The sequence below is a fragment of the Drosophila nasuta genome, chromosome 2R (assembly GCF_023558535.2).
Source record: "Drosophila nasuta strain 15112-1781.00 chromosome 2R, ASM2355853v1, whole genome shotgun sequence".
Classification (NCBI taxonomy): Eukaryota; Metazoa; Arthropoda; class Insecta; order Diptera; family Drosophilidae; genus Drosophila; species Drosophila nasuta.
Window position 1 is genome coordinate 33,165,021 of NC_083456.1, and position 22,102 is coordinate 33,187,122.

General features: G+C 40.9%; 1 protein-coding gene across 3 annotated transcripts in view; it reads left to right on the forward strand.

The window, feature by feature from the left end:
• Positions 1–2,886: 2,886 nt before the first annotated feature.
• LOC132786014 (uncharacterized) overlaps positions 2,887–22,102 on the forward strand; it is a 30,695-nt gene continuing 11,479 nt past the window's right edge. For 2 of the 3 annotated variants that reach the window (XM_060792375.1, XM_060792378.1), the window contains exons 1-2: positions 15,719–15,911; positions 17,972–18,457. In XM_060792375.1, the coding sequence (XP_060648358.1) occupies positions 18,301–18,457 (157 nt within the window). In that variant the 5' untranslated portion in view covers positions 15,719–15,911; positions 17,972–18,300. Of the gene's footprint in view, positions 3,947–4,074; positions 4,777–15,718; positions 15,912–17,971; positions 18,458–22,102 lie in introns of those variants that run through there. The other variant, XM_060792376.1, reaches the window with a different exon arrangement.

The window sequence follows — 22,102 nt, forward strand, 5'->3', positions numbered from 1 at the left end:
GAAGTAGCCTTATACAGCTTTAACTGCTAATTAATTTCCAAGCAATTTGTAACAAAACATAATAGGGGAATGCAGAATTTATAAAATAAATTGCTATAGCTATTCCGACGTATAATAGGATTAATCGCTAAAATATGTCAAAATAATTTATATGAATAAAATATGCAACTTAATGAAAACATATCAAATTCGAAGTTGTCGTTGAAATTGGTTTAATTATATTCTCTGCCATTTTATATATTATGTGCCTTTTTCGTTATGATTTAATTAGCAGAGCTTTAATTAGTTATTTTACGAAAGAATTGACTTTTAACCGAGCAAAAGAATTTCTAGCAAAGTTATTAAAATCAAATATTTTGTTTAAATTATTTACTGAATTTAAACAGACGCTTGAATAAAGATTATACTGTTATTTGATTTGCAACTATTTTAAATTCCACAATTTAAATATGTTGTCTAAACTATTTTCTCTGCTGGACTCTAAATCAATCTGAAAATATCAATATGGTGTGGTATTTAATCCAACTACTTAAAACAATTTCGATAATCTAGTTTAAATAAATTGACTAAACTATTTCTCAGCTTAGTTCAATTAGTTCTGGTTAGATAAAAAAGCTTTTCAATCAAGCTGTTCTTTTAATTGGAATGTCTTAATGCAAACAAACAGTGTCAACCGCACACACACTTGAGTCTAGAGAATTCCTCTTTGTGAGTGTGTGTGTTTGTATGTGTGTATTGCCTTTCGACAGTTTGTGAGAAAAATTCAATTTTGTAAATTGCGCTCATCACAATAAATACTAACGAGAGTCCGGGAGCAAAAAGTATGCAAACAAGAAGCAAAACATTTGGTTAAATGCCAACTGGGGATTAATAGAGTAAGCCGAAAGCCGAACCAGAAACGAAATACGAGTTTCGCCGACGGTATTCTTATTTAACGAGAAACAATCACAAAATATCGCAAACTTTTACGCAACCCCCTCCACCCTGTGCCCCTTTATTAGGTGACAACACACGCAGGGCACCAGACGTAAACTTTTTTGGGGTTAGGGCCGTTCGACTATACTCATTTTGTTTAGAAACTATTTAATGGCTTTTCTCCTGCGCTCTCATCTATTGCAAAGTCCAACAATTTCAAGTTTAAGACCAGTCCCACGAGTGTACCATGAATTTCATTATGCAACTCGACGTTGCCCCTTTTCAGCTGCCCCCTGCAACTCCACATAAAGCCGCAGTTACCCGACCGCTTTTTCTCGACTTGTTGAATTTTAAAGTTAGTCGACTTTGACCACAAACGTGTAAATAACTCAACTACTTGTAAATGTTGTTATACTTTACTATATTAATGTGTCTACATAAGATCGACAGTTGCTTATGTATGTGTACATGTATTTGTAATATGTGCATTTGTACTTACTGCTTTAATATCTTTTCTGGGGCCACTTGCATTTAAATTTGTATTACCGCTTGCACTCCGCACTGTGCCGTTTTTACCGTACCGTTTTTATTTAATTATTTAAACCGATGTTCTTTATTTTCACAGATTTATTCATAGCCTCTTGCGATTTTCACATTTTTTTGCGAAGCGTCTTTCTTTTTATGAGTGACCGTTTCTTTATTGAACCATTTTGAGTAAATATCGATCGACGCCAATTTGCATATGATATCGATACTACGCTTACAGCCATCGCAACAGCTATCGATAGCAGCATCCTATTTTGGGAGTGACCGTTTAACTTTTGAGTTATTGCCGATATTTTCCCTCGCATTGCAAATTGTATCGATTGTGTTGCCGCCTTTTCAGCGCTAGTTTCAGTTTGCAGCCGGCTGCTTGTGAGTGATCTGTGTTATTTTTTGCAAGTGTAATTTAAGCTTTTATTTTATTGATTGCAACTGTTGCACGCTTGAGGAATTTGATACGCCATTCTGACATGGTCGCCATCGCTTTCAATGTAAGCACAAAGTCAGCAGGTCAAGAGAAACTTCAGATGGCCTATTGGCCTGTTGGCAACCTCAATGTCAGCAATGGAATTTATACTGTTAAACGGCCATTAGCCATTAGGCAAATAGATGGCTTTACACGTAGATAAACAAGGAGGGAGGGGAGGATTCGTGGAAAGTTGCAAGCTTTGTCACAAAACTTGGACGTGGCTAATAAAACTTTAGACGCTTTAATTACTTAAGCCACTTTAAGACTCAATCAGCATCGCCAGTGGAATTATAACGATACGGCAAACTTTCTAGGTGAGTAAGGTGTTGAAACTTTAGCCAGTTTCAGCGTAATTCATACGTGCGACTCAATTAATGGGCTGCTTTAAGTGCCGCAATTACGCATATGTGTGTGTAATTATCCTAAATCACGTTGTTAATGGGGCCAATTCAACGGCATCAATGTCTTAATTATATATTAATGACAGTATTATTCGCAAGTCTCCTTTAATGAGAGAGTCATGCTTCATGTATCTACAGTTTAAATAAGTTGACTGACATTCTGCTTTTGTTATTATGGTTTTCATTTTAAGCATTTGACATTCCGTCATTGTTCATTGACGACTGAATGAAAGGTGCGATGCGTAATTCAAGTTACGCAAAAGCTTTTGCAGCTTTCTACGGCTCTCACACAGCGTATATAGCGCAACTGCTCACACTCACAGGCGCATATACGAATAGTGTTAGAGCAGTGCAACTAGCTGTTCTGCGCTGCACAAGTGAAAGCTGCTGTGACTTTTTTGCAGTGCTCTTAAGCAGCATCCAGAATCTCTTTGTCACTCTCTGCGTTCACAGTCGGAAAGCATCCTTATCTCGGGTTTCGCAGTTCGTGTGCTGCTGCTGAAGTGCTTGGCCCGTTTCGATGCTAGGCGTTGCGAGTCAGTCCCGTATTGTTTCGCAGCATAGCCAGAGCCACTCCTAGTACAACGGACGAGCGTTATCAGAGTACTTCTTACCGTGAAAGTCCTGCCGCGAATTTACGCAATTCTCGATAAGAAACACCTTGTGCAATCTTGAAGGCAGCAAGACGTTTCGTGTCCGTGTAAATGAAAATGGAAAATGTTAAATGAAAATGAAAATGGAAATTGAATTAGTGATGGCAGGATTTTGCTGAAACTGATTACTTGATAGTACAGTGATCGTAATATGTTTAAAACAAAGTGAAAGCCTAACTTAAAATTGTGCAGATACTTTAATCGAGGGATCAAAGTTTCGGGATACGAGCAAAATTGTGCCATCGTTGTGAATCAATTTATTTTATTGCCTTTAATGAAGCTTGTGCACGAAATTGCTTTGTTTTTCTCCCATCGAGAGAATATCCAAATGTGAAAATGTGAAAATCGTTTGGCCATAATTTTCCATAAATTGCGAATTTCGATTCCTAGGGGTCAGCGACAAATCAGCCTCGAACGAAAATTTGAATCGCCTAGCGACGATTCAGCGAAATTAATATCCTCGCAAGGCCGAAGAATAATATGTGTGTGGTGTTTGGTGTTTGGTGTTTGTTGTGTTGTTATCGAAACTATCCTTAGAAAGGACTGCGTAAATAAATTGTAAGAAAAGCCAAGGCTGTTTGAGTGATAAATAATCGAAAGAAATCGAATTGAATCGCATCGAATTGAATGGAATGTAATCAAAAATTGTGTGTGTGCTAAGGAAGCCAGAGTTTCCAGTTGGCAATTGAAAATAATTTTCAAATAATACTGAGAAAGCAGCAAGCTGACAAAGCCGTATAAACCTGTTTGTGTTTCTAGCATTACGTATTGCGAATCAGAAGAAGAATTTGTGGCCGCTTAATGCGACATTTTGACAGTGACACGTGAAGGGATAACAGCGAAAAAGGATAATACGTTCAACTGCGGAATTTGCGTGACGTTGATTAAATGAAATCAGCCCGAATATTATGCCATATAGACAGGCAAATCTGAATAAATTTGGATTACAAGACACCTTCTAAATGGTAAGTCAATTGCCGCAATAAATTAACATTAAATGCTAAGCTACCCGGAATGTTAAGTGACTCGAAATGTTAAGGAAAGCGACTCTCTCGAAGAATAGGTAGAAATTATTTCTTTGTTTTTCTTGCAGATAACATGAGAGTGGAAGCGAACAATCCACTTTCACTGTGGAAGTATTTGAAATTACAATTGTGGCCGTAAAGACAGAAAAACTGACGGAAGGAGAATTAGTTCAACTACAGATTGCGAAGTGCTTGGAATTTTGGCAAAAGGACGACGACGAAGGCCAAAGCTAAAGAGCAAAACAATCAAAGGATCAAATGCTTATGTTTATGCAAAATATACTTAACATTTTGAAGGCAACCTAAACGAGAGAGAGAGAGAAGAAAAGCTGAGATACATTCAGTCAATTGCGTTTTTGGGCCTCGAGTTTTGGGTCTATTCGCCATATGCTCTGATGCAGCTGTTGTGCCAAAGCTAAAAGCACCAATCGAAGCGTAAGAAAGCACACTTCCATTAAAAAAAAAGACGGACAAGAAAAAAGGAGGAGCTCGAGACTCTAATTGCAGATGAGAGAGAAAACGGAGGAGTAGCCAAGTAAATTGCAGGACTCGCACTTAGAGCATCTCGAGTTAATAGAGAAATCCTTTGTCTAAGCGGAGTAACTGACCGTAGCCCCTTCCACGCCCCCAAAAAGTGCCTTCGCCCCACGGCGAAGGTTTCGCGATGGAGCCACAGACCCGGACTCGAGCCCGGACTCGTCTAGGAGTCACACTATTGGCCTTGATATTGGCCGCATCCTTCGACAGCGCGCTCTGCGGCGAGAAATTGGGTAAGTGGCTTTATCGCTTTGCTTATTTACAGCTCGGCTCACATCCTTCTCTTGACGGAGAAGCTGAAGCAGAAGCAGAAGGAGGAGTATCGCGAATGCCGAAATGAAATCAACAACATGAACAAGCGAACAACTGAGTGTCCTTTTGTACTGCTTCGTCTTCGTCCGCGTCTGCCTTCGCGTCCTTGTCTTTGTCTCTTATCTTTTATTTATTTGAGTTGTTATTTGACATTTTTCTGTGCCGTTGATTTGGTTGAAGCTGGCGTAGCGAGTTCATTAAGCTTCTGCTCCTTCTCCGCGAGTTTCTCTCTAGTTCCTAGTTATTTACATTCGCTCGCTTAACTCGATGAAAAATGCGAAAACTTTACACTCTAAAATACCCCTCAGTACTTTTCGTTCATCATCATCATCATCTTTGGAGTGGGAGGGGAAAAAGGACTTTTGCTCTGCTCTGTTTACTGTCTTCTATCTTCTGTTTACCACACAGATATTACGCTTCTGTGCACAAAATCTGATCAGAGTTTCGCATCGGGTTTTCGTCCTTTTAATTGCCTTCCAAGTGAACGCGTTTAAGCGGTTTCCGTTCCCATTTACTGTGATGGGTCTGTCGACAAGTTTAGGGAATCATTGAATCATTCGATTTCCTATTAGCATTTGTTTGTTCATTGTTTCTATTTATGCGACTTCCATCTGCCCAAGTTTTTACGAGAGTACGAGAACTATAAATGCGCCCCTCAGGGGAATTAGACTGTCCAACTTCGGACCCATCACTTGCTATTTGAGCAAAGTAGAGAAGAGAAGAGAGGAGATACTTTGCCTCACTTCTTTCTAGCTGACATGTCAACAACTTGATGCGATAATCAATTGGAGACGTTGCCTTTCTGGGAACCTTTCGCTGATTGTCATCTGTCGTTGTTATTCCCTCAGATTGATGGCTTCCAAAACGTTTTTTGACACGTACGTGCCGCGTGTGTGTTCCTCCGACTGCTTTTGCTTTGTCTCTGCGTTTGTCAGTAGGTAACTCCTCACATTTGGATGATGAGTGTTCTCCATTTCCTCCCTTTTCACTCGATTATTAGATGGAGTCGCGCAACAGGCGCTGCAAGTCCTTTGCAGATACAATCCCAATATGCAAATATCTTGAATTATTTGTGGTCTGCTCACATCTCGCATCTCTCCTGGCATCGCGACAGCTGCTTATAATTCTGTGAATTTATTTTGTGGAATTTGATTTCATACTCCACTCACGCGACACATAACTCAAAATGAAGTGAGTCTCCCTCTCTCCCTAATGCCAGAAGGGGCCAGGAGTGTGTCTTTGATAGAAGTGCTTAGGAATGCAATTGCGGTGAATTTTTGAGTCACTTTGTTGCCAGGACTGAATTTAATATCCAATTTTAACAAGTTCAAAATATATTTTATTTATACTCGTATACAAATCAATTTTGCTGCTTGTTTACTGACCTCTCTCTTACACTCTCTTTGATGAAATTATCGACATCAGAGATTAAAAGAGCTGCTGGCAATTTTCTTGAAATCCAACTCAATCTTAAACTAGTTTATTCACATCTGTGTTTATTTTGCCTTGTGATGAAAAGTAAGCTGTGCATTTCAATATTCCCAAATGAAATAAATAACTCGAGTTGTTCTTGCAATCAAGAATATTATTTTATATTAAATTAAATTCATTTCCTAACTGTCCATATTCATTAATAAATTCGTTGTTTATAAGTGCCTCTCACTTTAACGTAGATTTGTCATAAACATAATTGCAATATAATTGTAATTGGTTTGTGCTAAACTCGCAGTTTATTGTTAATCCGCAGACTATTAATTTAAATGAAATTAGCCACGTGAGTGTGTGTGTGTGAGAACACACTTATGCTAAGCACTTACACACTTAAGTTAATATGTGAAGAGTGCGAGGGGAAATGAATTTAATATAAAGTTATGATCGCGACTCACGCATTTGCTGCGGGGTAGAAATGCGTTTTTGATTGCTGCTTGCGGTGGCATTTGCCGAAAAGATAAGCTCCACAGCACGGTGGCAATTGCAATCACCACACACACAACCACACACACACCCCCCTACACATACTTAAGCACACACAGTGAAAGAAGTCGTCTCGAAGTGCGTAAATTATATGAAATGAGGCAAAAAGGCGAAGTGAATATCACGAATCTGTTTTGAGTCGCTGAACAAACATGTTTCCCACTGGAGTGAGAGCTCACATGTGTGTGTGAGGATGTGGTTGGAAGAAGGGGACTAAGGGGGAATACTTACGAAGAGAGAGAGCAAAGTTTTTGTCAAGCGCCAGTTGTTTATAGGGGCAACCAGCCATCCGCATTAAAAAGTTATGAGCAGCAATATTCGCGGCAATAAAAACCGACGACTGACTCAACGATGTCGCCCCGAAATTATCGAGCAAATGTCCCCCCAGATGCGGTGGCGGTGAAGTGGACGGAGGGAAATGCGGCTCCAACTCCAACGAGTGTCTAGGGAGTAAACCCACAAAAATACAGAAAAATTCGAAGCCAGTCAAAATCCTAGTGCATAATTTAACATATTAACTAAAATCCTTTAAACATTTCCTTTCTTGCTATTCAAATTACTTTCATTGGCAAGTTTTTATCTAACAAGAGTTTGCCATTTGCTTCGACTTGACTTCAATATGTTTCAGCTGCCATTAAGTTATTTATCGATTAGATGTTGCCACACGCTTGTACCTGCCAATCTCTCCTCTTACATCTCTTTATACTATATAAAGTTGTGCGTCGCAATTTGTTTTTTAATTGTGCGAAATTTAAGAGCAATCGCGTTAATTGCCTTTTTTCGTATGGCTCGACCTTAAGTTAATTTCTTTGTTTTCCCTCACTTGCCGCACTTTGTTGCTTGAGTCTTGTTGCCTTGTTGCTGCTGGCCTAATGAAACATTTCAAATTTATTTGGCGCACCGAAACGTGCCAAGAATGCCGAGCAAAAGTCCCCCCACTCCCCCATTCCCAGTCGCTGCGCCCCATCGTGTTGCCTGTCTGAGTCAGAGGCAACGTCCTGTGGCAAGCTGCCTAGACGAGGCTGAAGGTAAAGAGTGGGAGAAGGGGATCATATGCCTAGAACGCAAGCCTTTTCAGTCAGCAATAATTATTATTAATCTTAAATTAGGTTGCGAAATCACTTTGCAGCTGACTTTGAGGCGAAAGGCTAAAATGTCTCAAGCTGCTTAGGCAAATGTGGCAAATGGCAAATGGAAATGGAACTGGAAGGCAGCTTGTGGCACACAATCGAATGTGCAGCTGACAGAGACAAATGCCTCATTGAGTATTTGTGCCACAAGTAGCATAATGGATTTGCAAGCGATTAGTGCGCCAAGCGGTTTACTTTGAGGTAAGACTCTGCCCGTAAAGCAGCATGATTTATGTGGGTGTGGGTGCGGGTGAGTTGCACCTGATTGCCACAGCTTGGGGCAACGACCCCTCTGGGCAGCTCACAACGCTTACCTGTTGCACGTTGCAGCTGCTTAGCAACTTCTTAGCACGTCCACTCAACAGATTCTATTTATAAATGGGAGGGAGAGGATAACTTCCTTCTCTGATGTATTCTTTCTGATTCCCTCCTTTGTCTATTTTAAGAATTGTCTCCAAAAGAGCAACACGTACAACATTTTACTGTCATTTGCAGGCAACATTAAAATATTAGTTTCAGACGCAAATGTTTCGCTGCCACAATTACACATAATTCTGACAGCATTCCCTAGACGCTTCCCCTTAATTGTTGTCCTTGATTTTAGAAATTCGTGAACGAACATAATTAAAGTAAGGTTTTGGTTTACGTAGAACCGATTGCCCCTAAGAGGAGTAGAGCATAGTAGACCATTGGAGGTCCGTAGCTGTATCGGTATATCTTGGCTTCATCCCAGAAGTAGCACGTCACGAAGATCGTTTAGACACAGGGATTCAAACTATTTCAGCCGGAGTCGGAACATACACAGAGGAGATGTTCCAATGTTTCCTTATGATGGAGTTTCTCTGTGTGAATAATCTGTTAGTGCAGTCATATCCCTAAATCGGTATATCTTGGCTTCATCCCAGAAGTAGCACGTCACGAAGATCGTTTAGACACAGGGATTCAAAGTATTTCAGCCAGAGTCGGATCATACACAGAGGAGATGTTCCAATGTTTCCTTAACTCCGCACTCGTTACATGATGGAGTTTCTCTGTGTGAATAATCTGTTAGTGCAGTCATGTCCCTAAATATTATCGAAATATCATGAATCATTGAAATATCACTTCACAAATTTTTAAGTTTTAGTAATTTCATATTTTCCACAAATTCAGTCAGTTCAAATTCAAATATTTGCACTTCGATGTGAATTTATTTCAAGTGATTTACATGCATCAAATATTTGTGTTGAAATGGTTTTAAATTGCCATAAATTTGTTGAATGAAAAGTTTAAATATTCATGCTAAAGTGTGTAAAATATATTTGAATTTATGCACACTGAAAACGAAATTAAACACAAATGAAAGTACATAAATTACTTAGTTAACTCGTATTTAATATTTTGTAATTAAATGCGATATTTTCTCATTTAAATTATTTGCTTTGCACCCAAGTTTAACCAACTTAAATCACCTGCAATTGGAAGACGATTAGGGAGACCATTAGCAAGCGTGTTTGCTGAAGTTGTAAATTGCGTAGACAGTCAGAGGAAAGTCAGCTAAGCTCAGTTTCTATATAGATAGCAACTCCTGCCCCGTGGCACGTTCTGGGTTTGTTGGGCAAATAAATTTCGTAAAAGTTTCTTGACTCCCGGTGACTTTGTGTCTTTGGCTGTGACTGTGACTGTAACTCTGACTGAGGCCGAGTGAACGAGTCCTGTTTGACACATCCTGTCGTCATCATTGGCAAACACTGAAAGTTGGCCGCATGAATAAAAACTATTACCCCACTCTTATCTGTTCCTCATCAGCTACGGAGCTGTCGCCTCTAATATTCCGGTTAAAGGGACTCGCAAAGCATTCAATATCCTAGACAAAAGTTTTCCAATGTGCGTGGGAATATGAATGTGTGTGAGGGGTTTGCTCTTGAATGCTGAATGCTGTTCAGTGTGAGTACCGAGTGTGAGCTCTGAGTGGCGTCCGGTGTTCAACGTGTCCGGTTTGCAGTCCGCTGCCTTGCATTTTAATGACACGAGGTGCCACTATCGGCAGGTCGAGGGTCGAGGTGGTTGAGGGTGGGGAGCGCTTTAAGTCGGCTCGCGGCGGATTACAATGAGGAGCATGTAGAATTTTAAGCAGCCAGTCAACTGGATTATGATGGCGTTGTGCCAAAATTGTATTTACTACTTTGGGTTCGGGGTTCAGGGTTCGGGGAGTGACGAGAGAATTCAGATACAGCTACAGCTGGGAATAGGCATTGTTTGGGAGTGTGTGTGCGTTGGTGTGAAATCGATGATATACTCCTGGATGCCCCTCCTAGTGCTTCCCCTCTTCAGCACTTCTTTACTGCCTCAGTGCCGAGCAGGAATTTCAATTTGACGCTCATTAGCGGCAATCAGGCACCCGAAATTTTGCACACAATGCGGGCACCGACTTTTCTGCCACCTGAATCCAACTGATGCATGTGTAGGTGTGTAGGTGTAGGAGGCAGCGCTACTCAGCAACACTCTACAATGTTTCCTCACCTTCGCCACCTCTGCATCGCTTGGTTAGGAGGCCCGCGAGCAATTCGCACGTGGAGAAAGAAGCAATTTTCCGCCTCGCTGCAATAATAACTTCTCGAGTTTGGGAGCTGTCGAAGAGTAACGCAACTCGAGAGTCGAGTGCTGGGAACTGGGAGCACTCCACAGAGAGTCCCAGAGTGCCAGGGAACTCAGGTAAACACAGGTAAATAAGTCACTGAATAACTGCGACAATAAATTCTGGCCATAACTCGACCGTGCGACTTCAGCCATGTGCCCCAGCATCAAGTCTCGGCGGAAAATATTAATGTCTGAGCATATGCGCCTATCTTCAAGGTTAACCTCATTGATTTTTATACCCTGCGACGGAGTGCAATTAAGGGCCACAAATCCTGTTGGGGGAATACAAGGGAAAAGTTCAGCGAAAGCACAATTAGGGAGATCTCAACTCAAGCACAGTCTAGTACAATTTAAGAATGCTTAATGTTTAAGTTAGAGTCCTTTCAGTATATTATAGCTGTAAGTTATTGGTTTTATTATAGCCATAATAAAATCAAAAGTTTCTAATTTTTTTAAAACACTGCAGACTTTTCTGTTATTTCATATTAACAGCATGTTAAATCGATTTGATTTAACAGCTGAACTGCTCACACTGCTTTATTCTGTTTGGGACACCGGCACTGCTTACAGAGAATATTTTTATGGATGTTTCTGTTATAAATGTAAGACTCGCCACATATTTATGTCGAGCAGTTAAAGCAGAAGAAAACCCGTTGTTCATGGAATATAACAGTATATTAGCATTTCACAATATTACACTTGTATAACATGTGTTGTATTAAAGTCGTATAACTTAACTTTTCTTTATCACACACTGTGTACTAAATCCCAAAAATCTGTCCTCAGCTTGAAAAAGTCCTTTAATAAAAAAACTTGTATAACAAATGTACAAAATAATTGCGGTCATTGATTCTGTACAAATTGAAAGGAAATTAGTTTTCCTTAAATACAAAAATCCCTATTATACATAATATGTATACCAATCATAGAAGAGAAAATATAAAACAAATCAGAACTTAAATTAAAAGCATTTATTGCTATTTTGTAGATATATATTCGAACTAATATATAATATGAAAAATGTACTGAAGTAGATGCCAGGTCAAACAATAAAAAGTTGGAAAATTCATCTTTTGAACATTTTGTATGCTACTTCAAAAACTCTTCGACGTGTGCAAGACTTCTGAAATTAATTTTTCTAACTAAGCTAAGTTTCCAACAAATCCTTTGTTTTTTAAAAAATTTTTTTTTAGGATATTTTGTAGGTTACTTCAAAACCTTTTTTTTCTATTTGGAGGTAATTTTAATTTTATTTTCCTAACTAAGCTAAGTTTCAAAAAATACTTTTAAAGGACATTTTCTATGTCGTTCTAAAACCTTTGCCGCTTTTGCAGGACTTTTTAAATAAATTTTCAAACCTTATGCTAGTTTTCAATCCAACTTTTTATAACAAATCAGAAATCGAATATTTATAACAATTTAGGATTGTTTGTAAAAGTTGGGAATGTTATTTGTTAAATCCCTATTTCGCTTTTGTATATCAGAGTGTCTGCCTATGTTAAGCCAATTCTAGAACCTATTGTGCTATGCTGTTGTTGTTAACATAGCTCTGTTAGCTGTGTACTTGGGACAAGCAGTGCACTGTTAATGAGCCCAAGCAGTTCACATTGGAAGTGGAACAAGAACAAAATGGTTTTAATTTCCGTTAGTGGAATGTATTTGGATCTTATCTCTTTTAAATTAGTTCCAACTGAATTCAAATATATCAGTTACAAATAAAAGGTGGTTGACTGCCTTTCTAATCAACGCTATTTGCGTACTTCGGAATGTATTGTGAATGACAGTACGTGATTTAGCATATCCATCATTTAGCCCGCAGTGATGCATCATCAAAAGGAGCAGACCGAGATGTCCTGCGGTTAATTTTGTAATCCGTATGGAAATGCCAGAAGTGGAGAATGGACAATGCAGAACGAACAACAGATGAGCGACCTTGCGGCTGTTGTCGAGTTACGAGCCGAGCGAAAGTCAAAGTCAGATTTGTGACGGCGTAATTAAGTCGCGGTGGCAAGCAGAAGAGCAAAAGCCAGTTGCAGGCACTGTGCATCATCCACATGCGGTGGCCAGAAGCTATCTGGCTACAATTCGGACAACATGTTTGGCCGTCAGGCAAAGTGGCCTCGATTTCTGATGCCACCTGTGAGGCACTCCCAAGGGGAGGCAGGCGTGAAGTGGGAGGCTAGATGATGGAGTGGCAAGGTGCCAAGGTGGCAAGAGGCTTGCTTGGTCTGGGTGAGGAGAGGGAAGGGGGATGCGGGCAGGTCAGAGGACAGCTTAAATATGCGTGGCAGCTAGCTGAATGTGTCCTCGTTCGTTCGCTCTACAACTGCGGTTGTTCATTGTGCATTCCTAAGCGATTCCCTCAGTTGCTCGCTGACCAACGCTGAGCAACGTGGTGAACTCGACTAACGTGGCCAACATGGTGAACAGTCCTCTTAGCCTCTTAGCATTTTCCACTTTAATCCAGCCACTTGATTGTTAATGCGTGAAGTGACCATCTATTCATAAGACTATCTCGAAATTAATAACATTTTATGCTGCATATCTTAGTGGAAAAGTGTGTCGGGAAATGTGATAGAAGTGAAGTCAGCTAACTTAACTATTTATTCATGTGAATCAAATATTGAAGCCACTTTCATTTAGCTTTGCAAGAGTTATTAAAATTTCATTACTTAGATTAAATGCAAGCTAAAAGTATTTGAAAACAGTTGCTAAATAAATGTTGGTTAGAAAATGACGATGATAAATTTTATAATCATAAATTATTGCGACGAGCAAATATGTCTTTAACAATTGCGAGATAGAAAGAGTCAAGAAAGATACGCTCGACTGTGAAATACCCGCTCCCTAATATACCGAACAAATGCTAAAATATACCAATGGACTTATTTGGTATATTTATATAGGACTACATTTAAAATATACCATAGAATACAAGTATACCAGATTATTAGCTAAAGCATCTAAAACCACTACAAAAAAAAGTTTTGTCTCTTTCTCATATAGTCCTTGAGATATAAGGGTTCATACAGATGGACAGACAGACGGACAGACAGACGGACAGACGGACAGACGGACAGACTGACGGACAGACAGACAGAGGGACAGACAGACATGGCTATATTCTCTCGGCTGTTCACGCTGATCTAGAATATATATATGTATATACAGATGGACAGTAAGACGGACAGACAGACGGACAGACAGACGGACAGACAGACAGACAGACAGACGGACAGACAGACAGACAGACGGACAGACAGCTATATTCTCTCGACTGTTCACGCTGATCAAGAATATACATATGTATATACTTTATGGATAACGGTGATGCCTCCTTTGTCCCTCAGGCTCAAAGATACATATATTACCCTTCTACCCTATGCTTAGATTGTATCAAAACATCGTTATCTAGCTCTACTTTTTCCTCTTCATCTATTATGTTTTTTGTTAGCAAATTTATTTTCACCTTCTCTTAATTGCATATATGATTATAAGAAATTCAATTTTCATCAATTTATCTCTTATATTTCTTTAGTTCTTATATTAATTTTAATTTTCTATCTTATATTTCAACCAACATAGCTTTATATGTTGCAATTTTCAATTTTCTCTTTTAGTTTTTGTTATCAAATTTATTTTCACCTTTGCTTAATTAAATGTTTGATGATTATATATTTTATATTCATTAATTAAACTTTAAAAAGTTAGGAATGAGAATCGATATTTGAACAGCTGAAAACATCATTACCTTGTTAGTTGGCCTTCATATAACATAATTATATTTATGATGATATATTTGATGTTCAATTAATCACTTATGAATATGCAGAAATTCCTCTTTGATAATTGAGAGGTTAAAATAGTTATCTCAATAATCAATCTATCTATAATTTGCTGCTCTACGCACACAAGTGTCAAATGTCCCCCTCTATATTATTTTGATATCGAATTTATTTTCACCAATATTTAATTATATTTAGTTTCGGATCTAATGCAAATTTCAAACAAATAGAGTCGAAGTTTAATGCAATCAGTTGCAGACCATAAATCAATGCGTTCGCCGCAATGAATCAAATATTTAACTCATTTGTCCAATTGCTGTTGACGCAATAAATTTAGTGTTTGTTTGTTGTTATTATTGACACGCAAACATGTTTGTTCATGAATGAGTACTAGATGTGTGCGTGTGTGTGTATGTGTGTGTTTATAGTACTAACAAATATTTGGCATAATTTGCGTGTGGAATTTGTCTCAATTTTTAGATCCGAAGTGTATTGCAATTAATGATAGCGAGCACTAAAATGTCAAATTTGCAATATGTGTAATTTATTTAATGGCTTACAGCACGATGTCCTGCATACTTCCGCCCTGCCCCTGCCTCTTCTTTCTCTCCTAGTTTGGACGTGTCCAAAAGGATAACTTGATTGCCTCAATTCCAAGAAATGCACAACCTTCACCTTCGTTCTTCGTTCTTCGCATTGGCAACAAGTCGTCGTTAGCCATGCTTTGACGTGTCCTTGCCCCATCACAGACACACACACTCACACACATTCGCACAAGGATGCGTGGAGTGAGAGAGAGAGAGAGAGAGAGAGTGAGAGGAAATAACTGCTGTAAGTGATAAAAGCGATTCCGTAGCGAATTATGACGCCGGGCTAAAGCGTTGGCTATAATCGCCCCGCCACACGCACACATTCAAGCCAACACTCACACACACACACACTCGAGCACACACTAACACATGAACACATTGCGTCGACGATTTGAGGGCTCTGGCAGTTGGCCACTAATTTACCTACGATAGGCTAAATCAATGTGTTAAGTTGACTGTAAACGTTACATTCGATTAAATGCGGCTCGCACACTTTCGCTCTCTCTCTCTTTCGTTCTCTCTCTGTCTCGCTCTCTTTTGGCAACAGAGAAGAGGGGGGAGGACAGACTGTTGGCAGCTGGGTTGCCTGACCCAGTTACGCAGTTCGTCAGCCCCTCGAGAATCTCTCGCTCTTTGTGCCACACTCGAAGAGATTATTTCCCTGGCTTGGCGTTCGGCTGTTGCCACATCGTGTGGCACATCGTGTGGAACATCGAGCTATTGTTCTTCAGCATTTCAGCGTTCAGTTCTTCGCCGACTCTTAAACGCAACGGACGTGCAACGCGCGTTTGTTCTCTTGCAACATTTTGCCGGGACACCAACAACAACAATAGCAAAAACAACTTTGCCACATTCCGAGGCAAGTTGCGTCTCGGGTTTCGCTCGCCTCAGTGCCAAAAAATTACACGTGCACGTGAAACCAAAAAAGAAAACCAAAAAAAGTAAAATAGAATAAAAAGTGAGTTATTTCCTTTGAGTGCGCGAAATTTTTCGTGTTTGGCATTTCACGCGGCCAACTGCAAAAAATGCAAATGAGCAGCAACAACAACAACAACAACTAAAGCATCCATTTGGAGAGCAGCTGACTAATCTCGTAGAGCAGCCACAGCCACAGCCACAAATATGTGAAATTAACAAGCCGAATGGCAGCACAATTTAGGCCAGCTTGCTTTCTGGCCTAGATGATGAGGAAGCCAAAAGCTGAGCTGAGGTTGAATCTGTTTTTTGTGGCCTGCGATAAGCCGCGTTTTGTTTTTTTGCGTTTTGCCCCTCTTGAGTTTAGTGTCTGGCGGTTTGCCGCTTCGTTTACTTTGCAATTGTGGCCAACTGTCCCTGGCTTCAGCTCCTGCGTTGTCGCTTTATTTCAATTTTGTGGCCAGTAGGGACAAGCTGCCAACCACCTCCTACTCCCACCTCCCAGCTCGCCCTCATTTACTATTGTGTGCGCTCAATGACAGCGGAGAAATGTGCTATGTGCCACACACGCCCCTCTCTCAAGTGGCGCAGCAACTCGCATCATTAATCAAATGTCAAAGTGCGCGAATAGTGCTCAAGTGGCCCTCAACTGATGCTGCCTTCTATCTTACAGCCACGCGCTTAATAATTGAATAACAGATCGCACAACTAATGCCAAAAACACTTGCAGCCAGCTGCGAGCAAGCTGAGAAGTTAATCAAGGACTTGATTGCCAGATATCACTCACAGCATTGATTAAGTTGGACAGTTCTGTATCTCTGTATCTCTGTATCTCAGCATCGCAATTGTATCTTGGAGAATTGCGAATTGTAATCAAAGCGCAATTAAAAGCCAAGGCAAATTTGCTTAATGAATCGCAATTCGCAATTTCCACATGTTTGCATATCAATTTAGCGTGGTAAACACAAATGGGTTTTCCAACGAGTGGATGGCTGCGAGGAGGGGAGTAGTGAGGGGGAGATTTGTTGCACTTGACACAGTTGAAGTGACAGAGGGCAAAGGGAGAGGGAGGTGAAGGCCAGCAGCGAATTTGTTAAACACTTGATTGCAGTTGCCTGAAATTAAATCAGCTCGCAATTATTTTCTAATTTCGAATGTCAGCAATCCAACATAGCTGTGTGTCCTTCTCATGTCCTGCTGCACGACAACAACATGCGTCATGGGGCAACTAACAAGCCAAATTTTCGACTCGTCAAATACAAATTTTAATTAAAAGTTCAGCTTCCGCTTCTGCTGCTCTTCGACTATCACAACTGTCTCTGACTGTGACGACTGTCTGCTCTGTCCATTCCATTCCGTTCTGTTCTGTCTCTTGCCGGCGGAATTACATAATTGGGGCATGCTGCATGCGGCATGTCGCTCCCTGCAGCTTGATGGATGAGAACAGGAATTGCATCTCGATGGGCAAATGATGTGCCAGTTAAGGCAACAGGACATGCAATGAAATGCGATGCGAAACGATGCGCTGCAACTATTTGGGGGCCGGTTAATGAGACTGCAATTAGCGCTGTGGCTGCCACACGATGTGGCACTAAGCGAAGCCAATCAATTCGTATGCGAGCTCGAATTTAAATTTCCATTTAAATTGGAATGCGTGAAGAATGGCAGTTAACATTGCCACTTGATACTTGCCACTTGCCTTCTCCCCCGCTGGCTGCAACTTGATGTATGCATATGCAGTGTGGCAGTGTGGGCGTGGCGCGTATACAAAACCTGCGGCAGCTGTTGCTGTTATCATCGCCGTGGCAGCTGCATCGATTCAATTCGCACTCCAAATACCTTTCCCTCTCTCCCCTTTTTCCCCCTCTCTCAGTTTGGGGCAGGTTGCTTACGTTATGCCGCCGGCCTTGTCAGTTGTTGCACAGCCAGAGGAAGCAACCCGAAGGGGGAGGGAGGATATAGGGATGTTCAATTTGATTACCTCCATAACAATCAGACTTTCAGTGCTGCTGCTGGATGGGTGGATGCTTTAGTTGGTTGCGTGTGCCTTTTATTGATCTCACTCGAGCTGATAATAAATGCTGAATCGTTGTTGTGCCACAGCTGAAAAATTGTGAAAAGTTTGCGCAGCTACAGCTGCAGCAAAGGCAATAAAAGTGCGGCCCAAAAGTGAGCCCCGAAAAGTGCTAACAAACGCAGCTAAAAATGAGCACGAAAAAGTGAAATCAAAAATCGAAACGAATCGAATTGAATCCGTATCCGAATCCGAATCCGAATCCCCAAGCAACAACATCCGTTCACAAGTAAAATCAACGACAACGACAACGACGAGCGAATAATTGTTAATAAAAAGGACATTTCATGCGAGCTTCGATTGCCAGAGAGAGACGCGTCGTGTGGTGCGGTGGTGAATGCGGTGGTAGTCACCTTTAATGCCTGCGATGGCCAAGTGCTCGACGATCCGCAGGATAATGGATTATTCGCAGGCAAAGTGTTTGATTCTCTCGTTCTCGTTCTCGGTCTCGTTCCTCTGCGCTTTGAGTGCGGCTCGTGCCGAAGGCGAAATCATATTCCGGATTGATCCCCTGGGTAAGAGACAGACACAGAGTTCAATGTGTGGCATGCCACATGTTAATTAAGATTTCATGGGCTTTGGCAATTCGTTATGGCCATAAGAGGATAATGTGCGGAAATGATTAACTGGCCACAGCCACAGCAACAGCATAAAACTCCATTTCACCATTTAGCATGTTAATATGCCGGCTATCAACTCCCAGGATAAGTATGACATGTTGCAACATGCTCGGATCCTGTCTGTCTCGTCTACGAATGTCCTATTCCCCAGAGTCCTCAAATCTGCTTCACATTGCGTATGTGTCTAGCAAACGTGTATTCACCAGATTTCATTCATCTTGAGAATTCCTTCTACTTTCCTCCTTCTCACTTCTCTCTCTGCGCTTTATTTAATGTCTTTAATGCATACGAAATATTTCATAGCCCATCAAATACACATAGACTCCCAACTCGCAGCGCGAGCTCATAAAATTTATGCTCTCAATTACGCAAAGTAATGTTGCATGCCTCGAGATTGAGGCAGCCTCCTCCTCCTCCCCCTCCTCCTCCTCCTCCCATACGCTTTTCATGTACAGGCCACTTGTCGCTGATGTGTAGACAAACAGAAAAGTTTTTAACGCGACGCTGTGCGTCCAAAAAATGTGGCACAAGCGTCACAGCGAACAAAGCGAAAAGCGAGTTAAACTCAGATATATGTTATACGTGGCGTATGTGTGTTTTTTTGACTGACTTATTCGTGCTTTGCCTCCTCCGTCCGCAGGCAGCTCTCATCTGTCCAGGCAGCCATCCATACATGACAAAACACGTTCATAAATTTTGTTTTTGTTTCCGCCGAGTTGCAGGGCTTAAAGATGGATAAGCTGCAGACGGACGGACGGACGGACGGACGGACAGACGGATGGCAATGTGCACAAGTTTTCACAAAGTATTAAAAAAGCTCGTAAAATGTCATAAACTTTTGTTTCCTCAGGATTAGAGCCGGGGTCCACTACAAAGCACGAGTCCCGATCCCAATCCCAGTCCCAGTTCTCAACCCTGAAAACGAGTCCGAGAACAAACCATTGCGAGTCAGCAAAAAGGGAGAAATATTATGTCTACATTTTGCAGTTCACTTTTATTCTTTTCACTTTTGTATTGTTTGCACTTTATGAATGACTTATTTCCGCCGAGAACTCGCCAAGTTATTCTCCTTCTTCTTTCCTTTTTTTTGTCCCCCTAGACACGCTTTGTAAACACAAATCCTTATGTTGGCTTGAAAGTGTAGGCGAATATCTGTTTGCTCTAGCATAATGATATACTTAGAGCGGAAAGTGCATTTCAAAGGCAAAATAATTCCTTCATCGAGTCACCTGAACAGAAGTTAATTGTTGTACTCATTTTTAAGTATTCAAAATAATCTTGCAAAGCAAAACATTTCTAGTCAATCTATTATTAAAACAAACCTTCAAATTTTGTGAAAATGATAGCGAAAAGATATAAATACATATCGAAATATCATTCTCAATCATTTTTAGAACATAAAGGAATTCAAATTGATCTAGTAGAAGGCAGGAAATAAGTAGCTCTGTATTTTATGGTGCTACAAATTTGATGTCGCTCAATCTGTTATTAAAGCAAACCTTAATATTTTACGAGCACAAATTTGGAAGATAGATAATCAGTTAGTTAAAAGACTCGCTATCGGTTCGCTAGTAAAACTAAATGCTGATTAAAAGACCATCAAATTGATGACGCATCTCGGGAAATATTCTGCGGTAGTTCGTCAGTTCTTTTATGATCTATCAGGATCTGGAAATGTCCCTGCAATCGATATTATTTGGCCATCTTGAATATGATGAGATGGGGGAAATATTAAATTTCATTTAATTAGATTTTCCTCGGACAGACAGACAGAGACAAGCATTGAGTGGGCGCCAGGCATATCGGATACATATCAAGTTTTATGGCATTTTCTTTTTTTGGGGAGCAAAGGACAAAGATGCCGCAACGCCAATTTGCCCTGCGGGTCGTTCTCTCTCGATGTCCCTGCTGCTTGGTTGGGGCTGCGTTTGAACAGTATCGACAGTGGCAAATTCCCATTTATTAAGCGAGTCAAATGGCACAATAAAATATGAATGTGGCAAGAGAGGCGGTCCCCAAAAGAAATCAACACAACTTTGCATGTGGCAAGAAAGAGGCGAAGGCGAAGGCCAAGGACGGGCAACATCAAAGCGGCAAGTGGCGAAACCCACGCGGTGCCAAGGGTCACAGAGCCGACTCTCAGAGCGAAGACGAAGACGACGACGACGACGAAGACCCAGAGCAAACATACATATAGATTATATACTAAGCAATGGAATAAATCAAAACAAATCAATTTCTTCTGGGCCATTGACTCGGCAAACTCCCGATGACACTCGCTTTCTTTGGGCCTTGGCTATTCTCTGTGCTGTGTTGACAGCCAGCCTCCTCTGTTGACTCCTTGACTCCTTGTGGCAGGCAGGAAGCGAGCACAAATAGTAGTGACAACTAAATTGGGGTTAAGCGAGCGTAGTGCCTCTGTGCCTCAGAGTCTTGTTGGCCCCTTTGGGCACTGTCGAAGTTCAAGCAAACCAAGTTGTGTGTGTGTGTGTGAACTCTCAGATTACGCATACGCAGCGTTGTCTCAATCGAAGTTGCAAGTCGCGTGCGAACTGCAGCTGCTGACAACCACTTGAAGCGAATGATTAATCTCTGAGTGCACGACATGAATAATGAATCAGTTCGTTTGAGTATAAAGTACATTTGTTCGATGCCATTTTACTTGGCGGTTTCCTTAATAACACATGTATTCTCTTTTCCTCTCTCTCCCAGCCAAGAACTTGACCCAGTTGTTGAGCAGCTTGTCCGAATTACAATACAAATATGTATGTGGCACCCTCATGGGCTTTGCATTTAATTGAACACAAATACAGCAGCTAGCAATACAAATACAAATAGAAGAGAGATACAAATAGAAATTGAAATGCGAATTCGAATTTTGTAAAGAGTTTTTCTGGTTTTGGATTTGCCTTTGAGCCAGATGACATATCTTGCTGTGTGCGGCATCTACTATATAAATATTCAATTGTAGTCTTCTGCGAGGACACAACTGGCAGAAAGGCGGGAGCGAGGGGGGGAGGGTAAAGAAGTAGGCCTTATATTTAAATTATTCATAAGTATGTAAAACGATGCGGTGCACATGCGGATAAAACACACTCACTGTGACTTGGACTTGTTTGTAATGTGTGCTGTAAGGTAAAGTCGTTGCGGTTGCTCAAAGCAAATTTGTGCCTCCCCTCCCTTCGCCCCTCTCTCTCTCCCCCTTCGAGAAGCCACCGGCATCTGTCTGGACCGCTTTCAATTTCAAATCAAATAAAAAGTTTCGAGCCAGTGCCAGAAAAGTGCGGCATCATCCCAGTTGCAAAAGGGGGCGTCCATGCAAACGAGTGTTCACTGTACAGTGCACACACACACACAAACACACATATTGTGCTGGGGCAAACCACAAGGTCAAAGGGACTTTTGTGTGATTTTTATTGTTTTTGCAGTTTAAGCAACCCGCTGGAAACGCTTTCACTTTAAAAGGTAAAGTTTTTTCCCTCCTTCTGCTCGGAAGCTGGAACGTGGAACGGGAGGTGATTCCGGATTTTATGGGCAAGC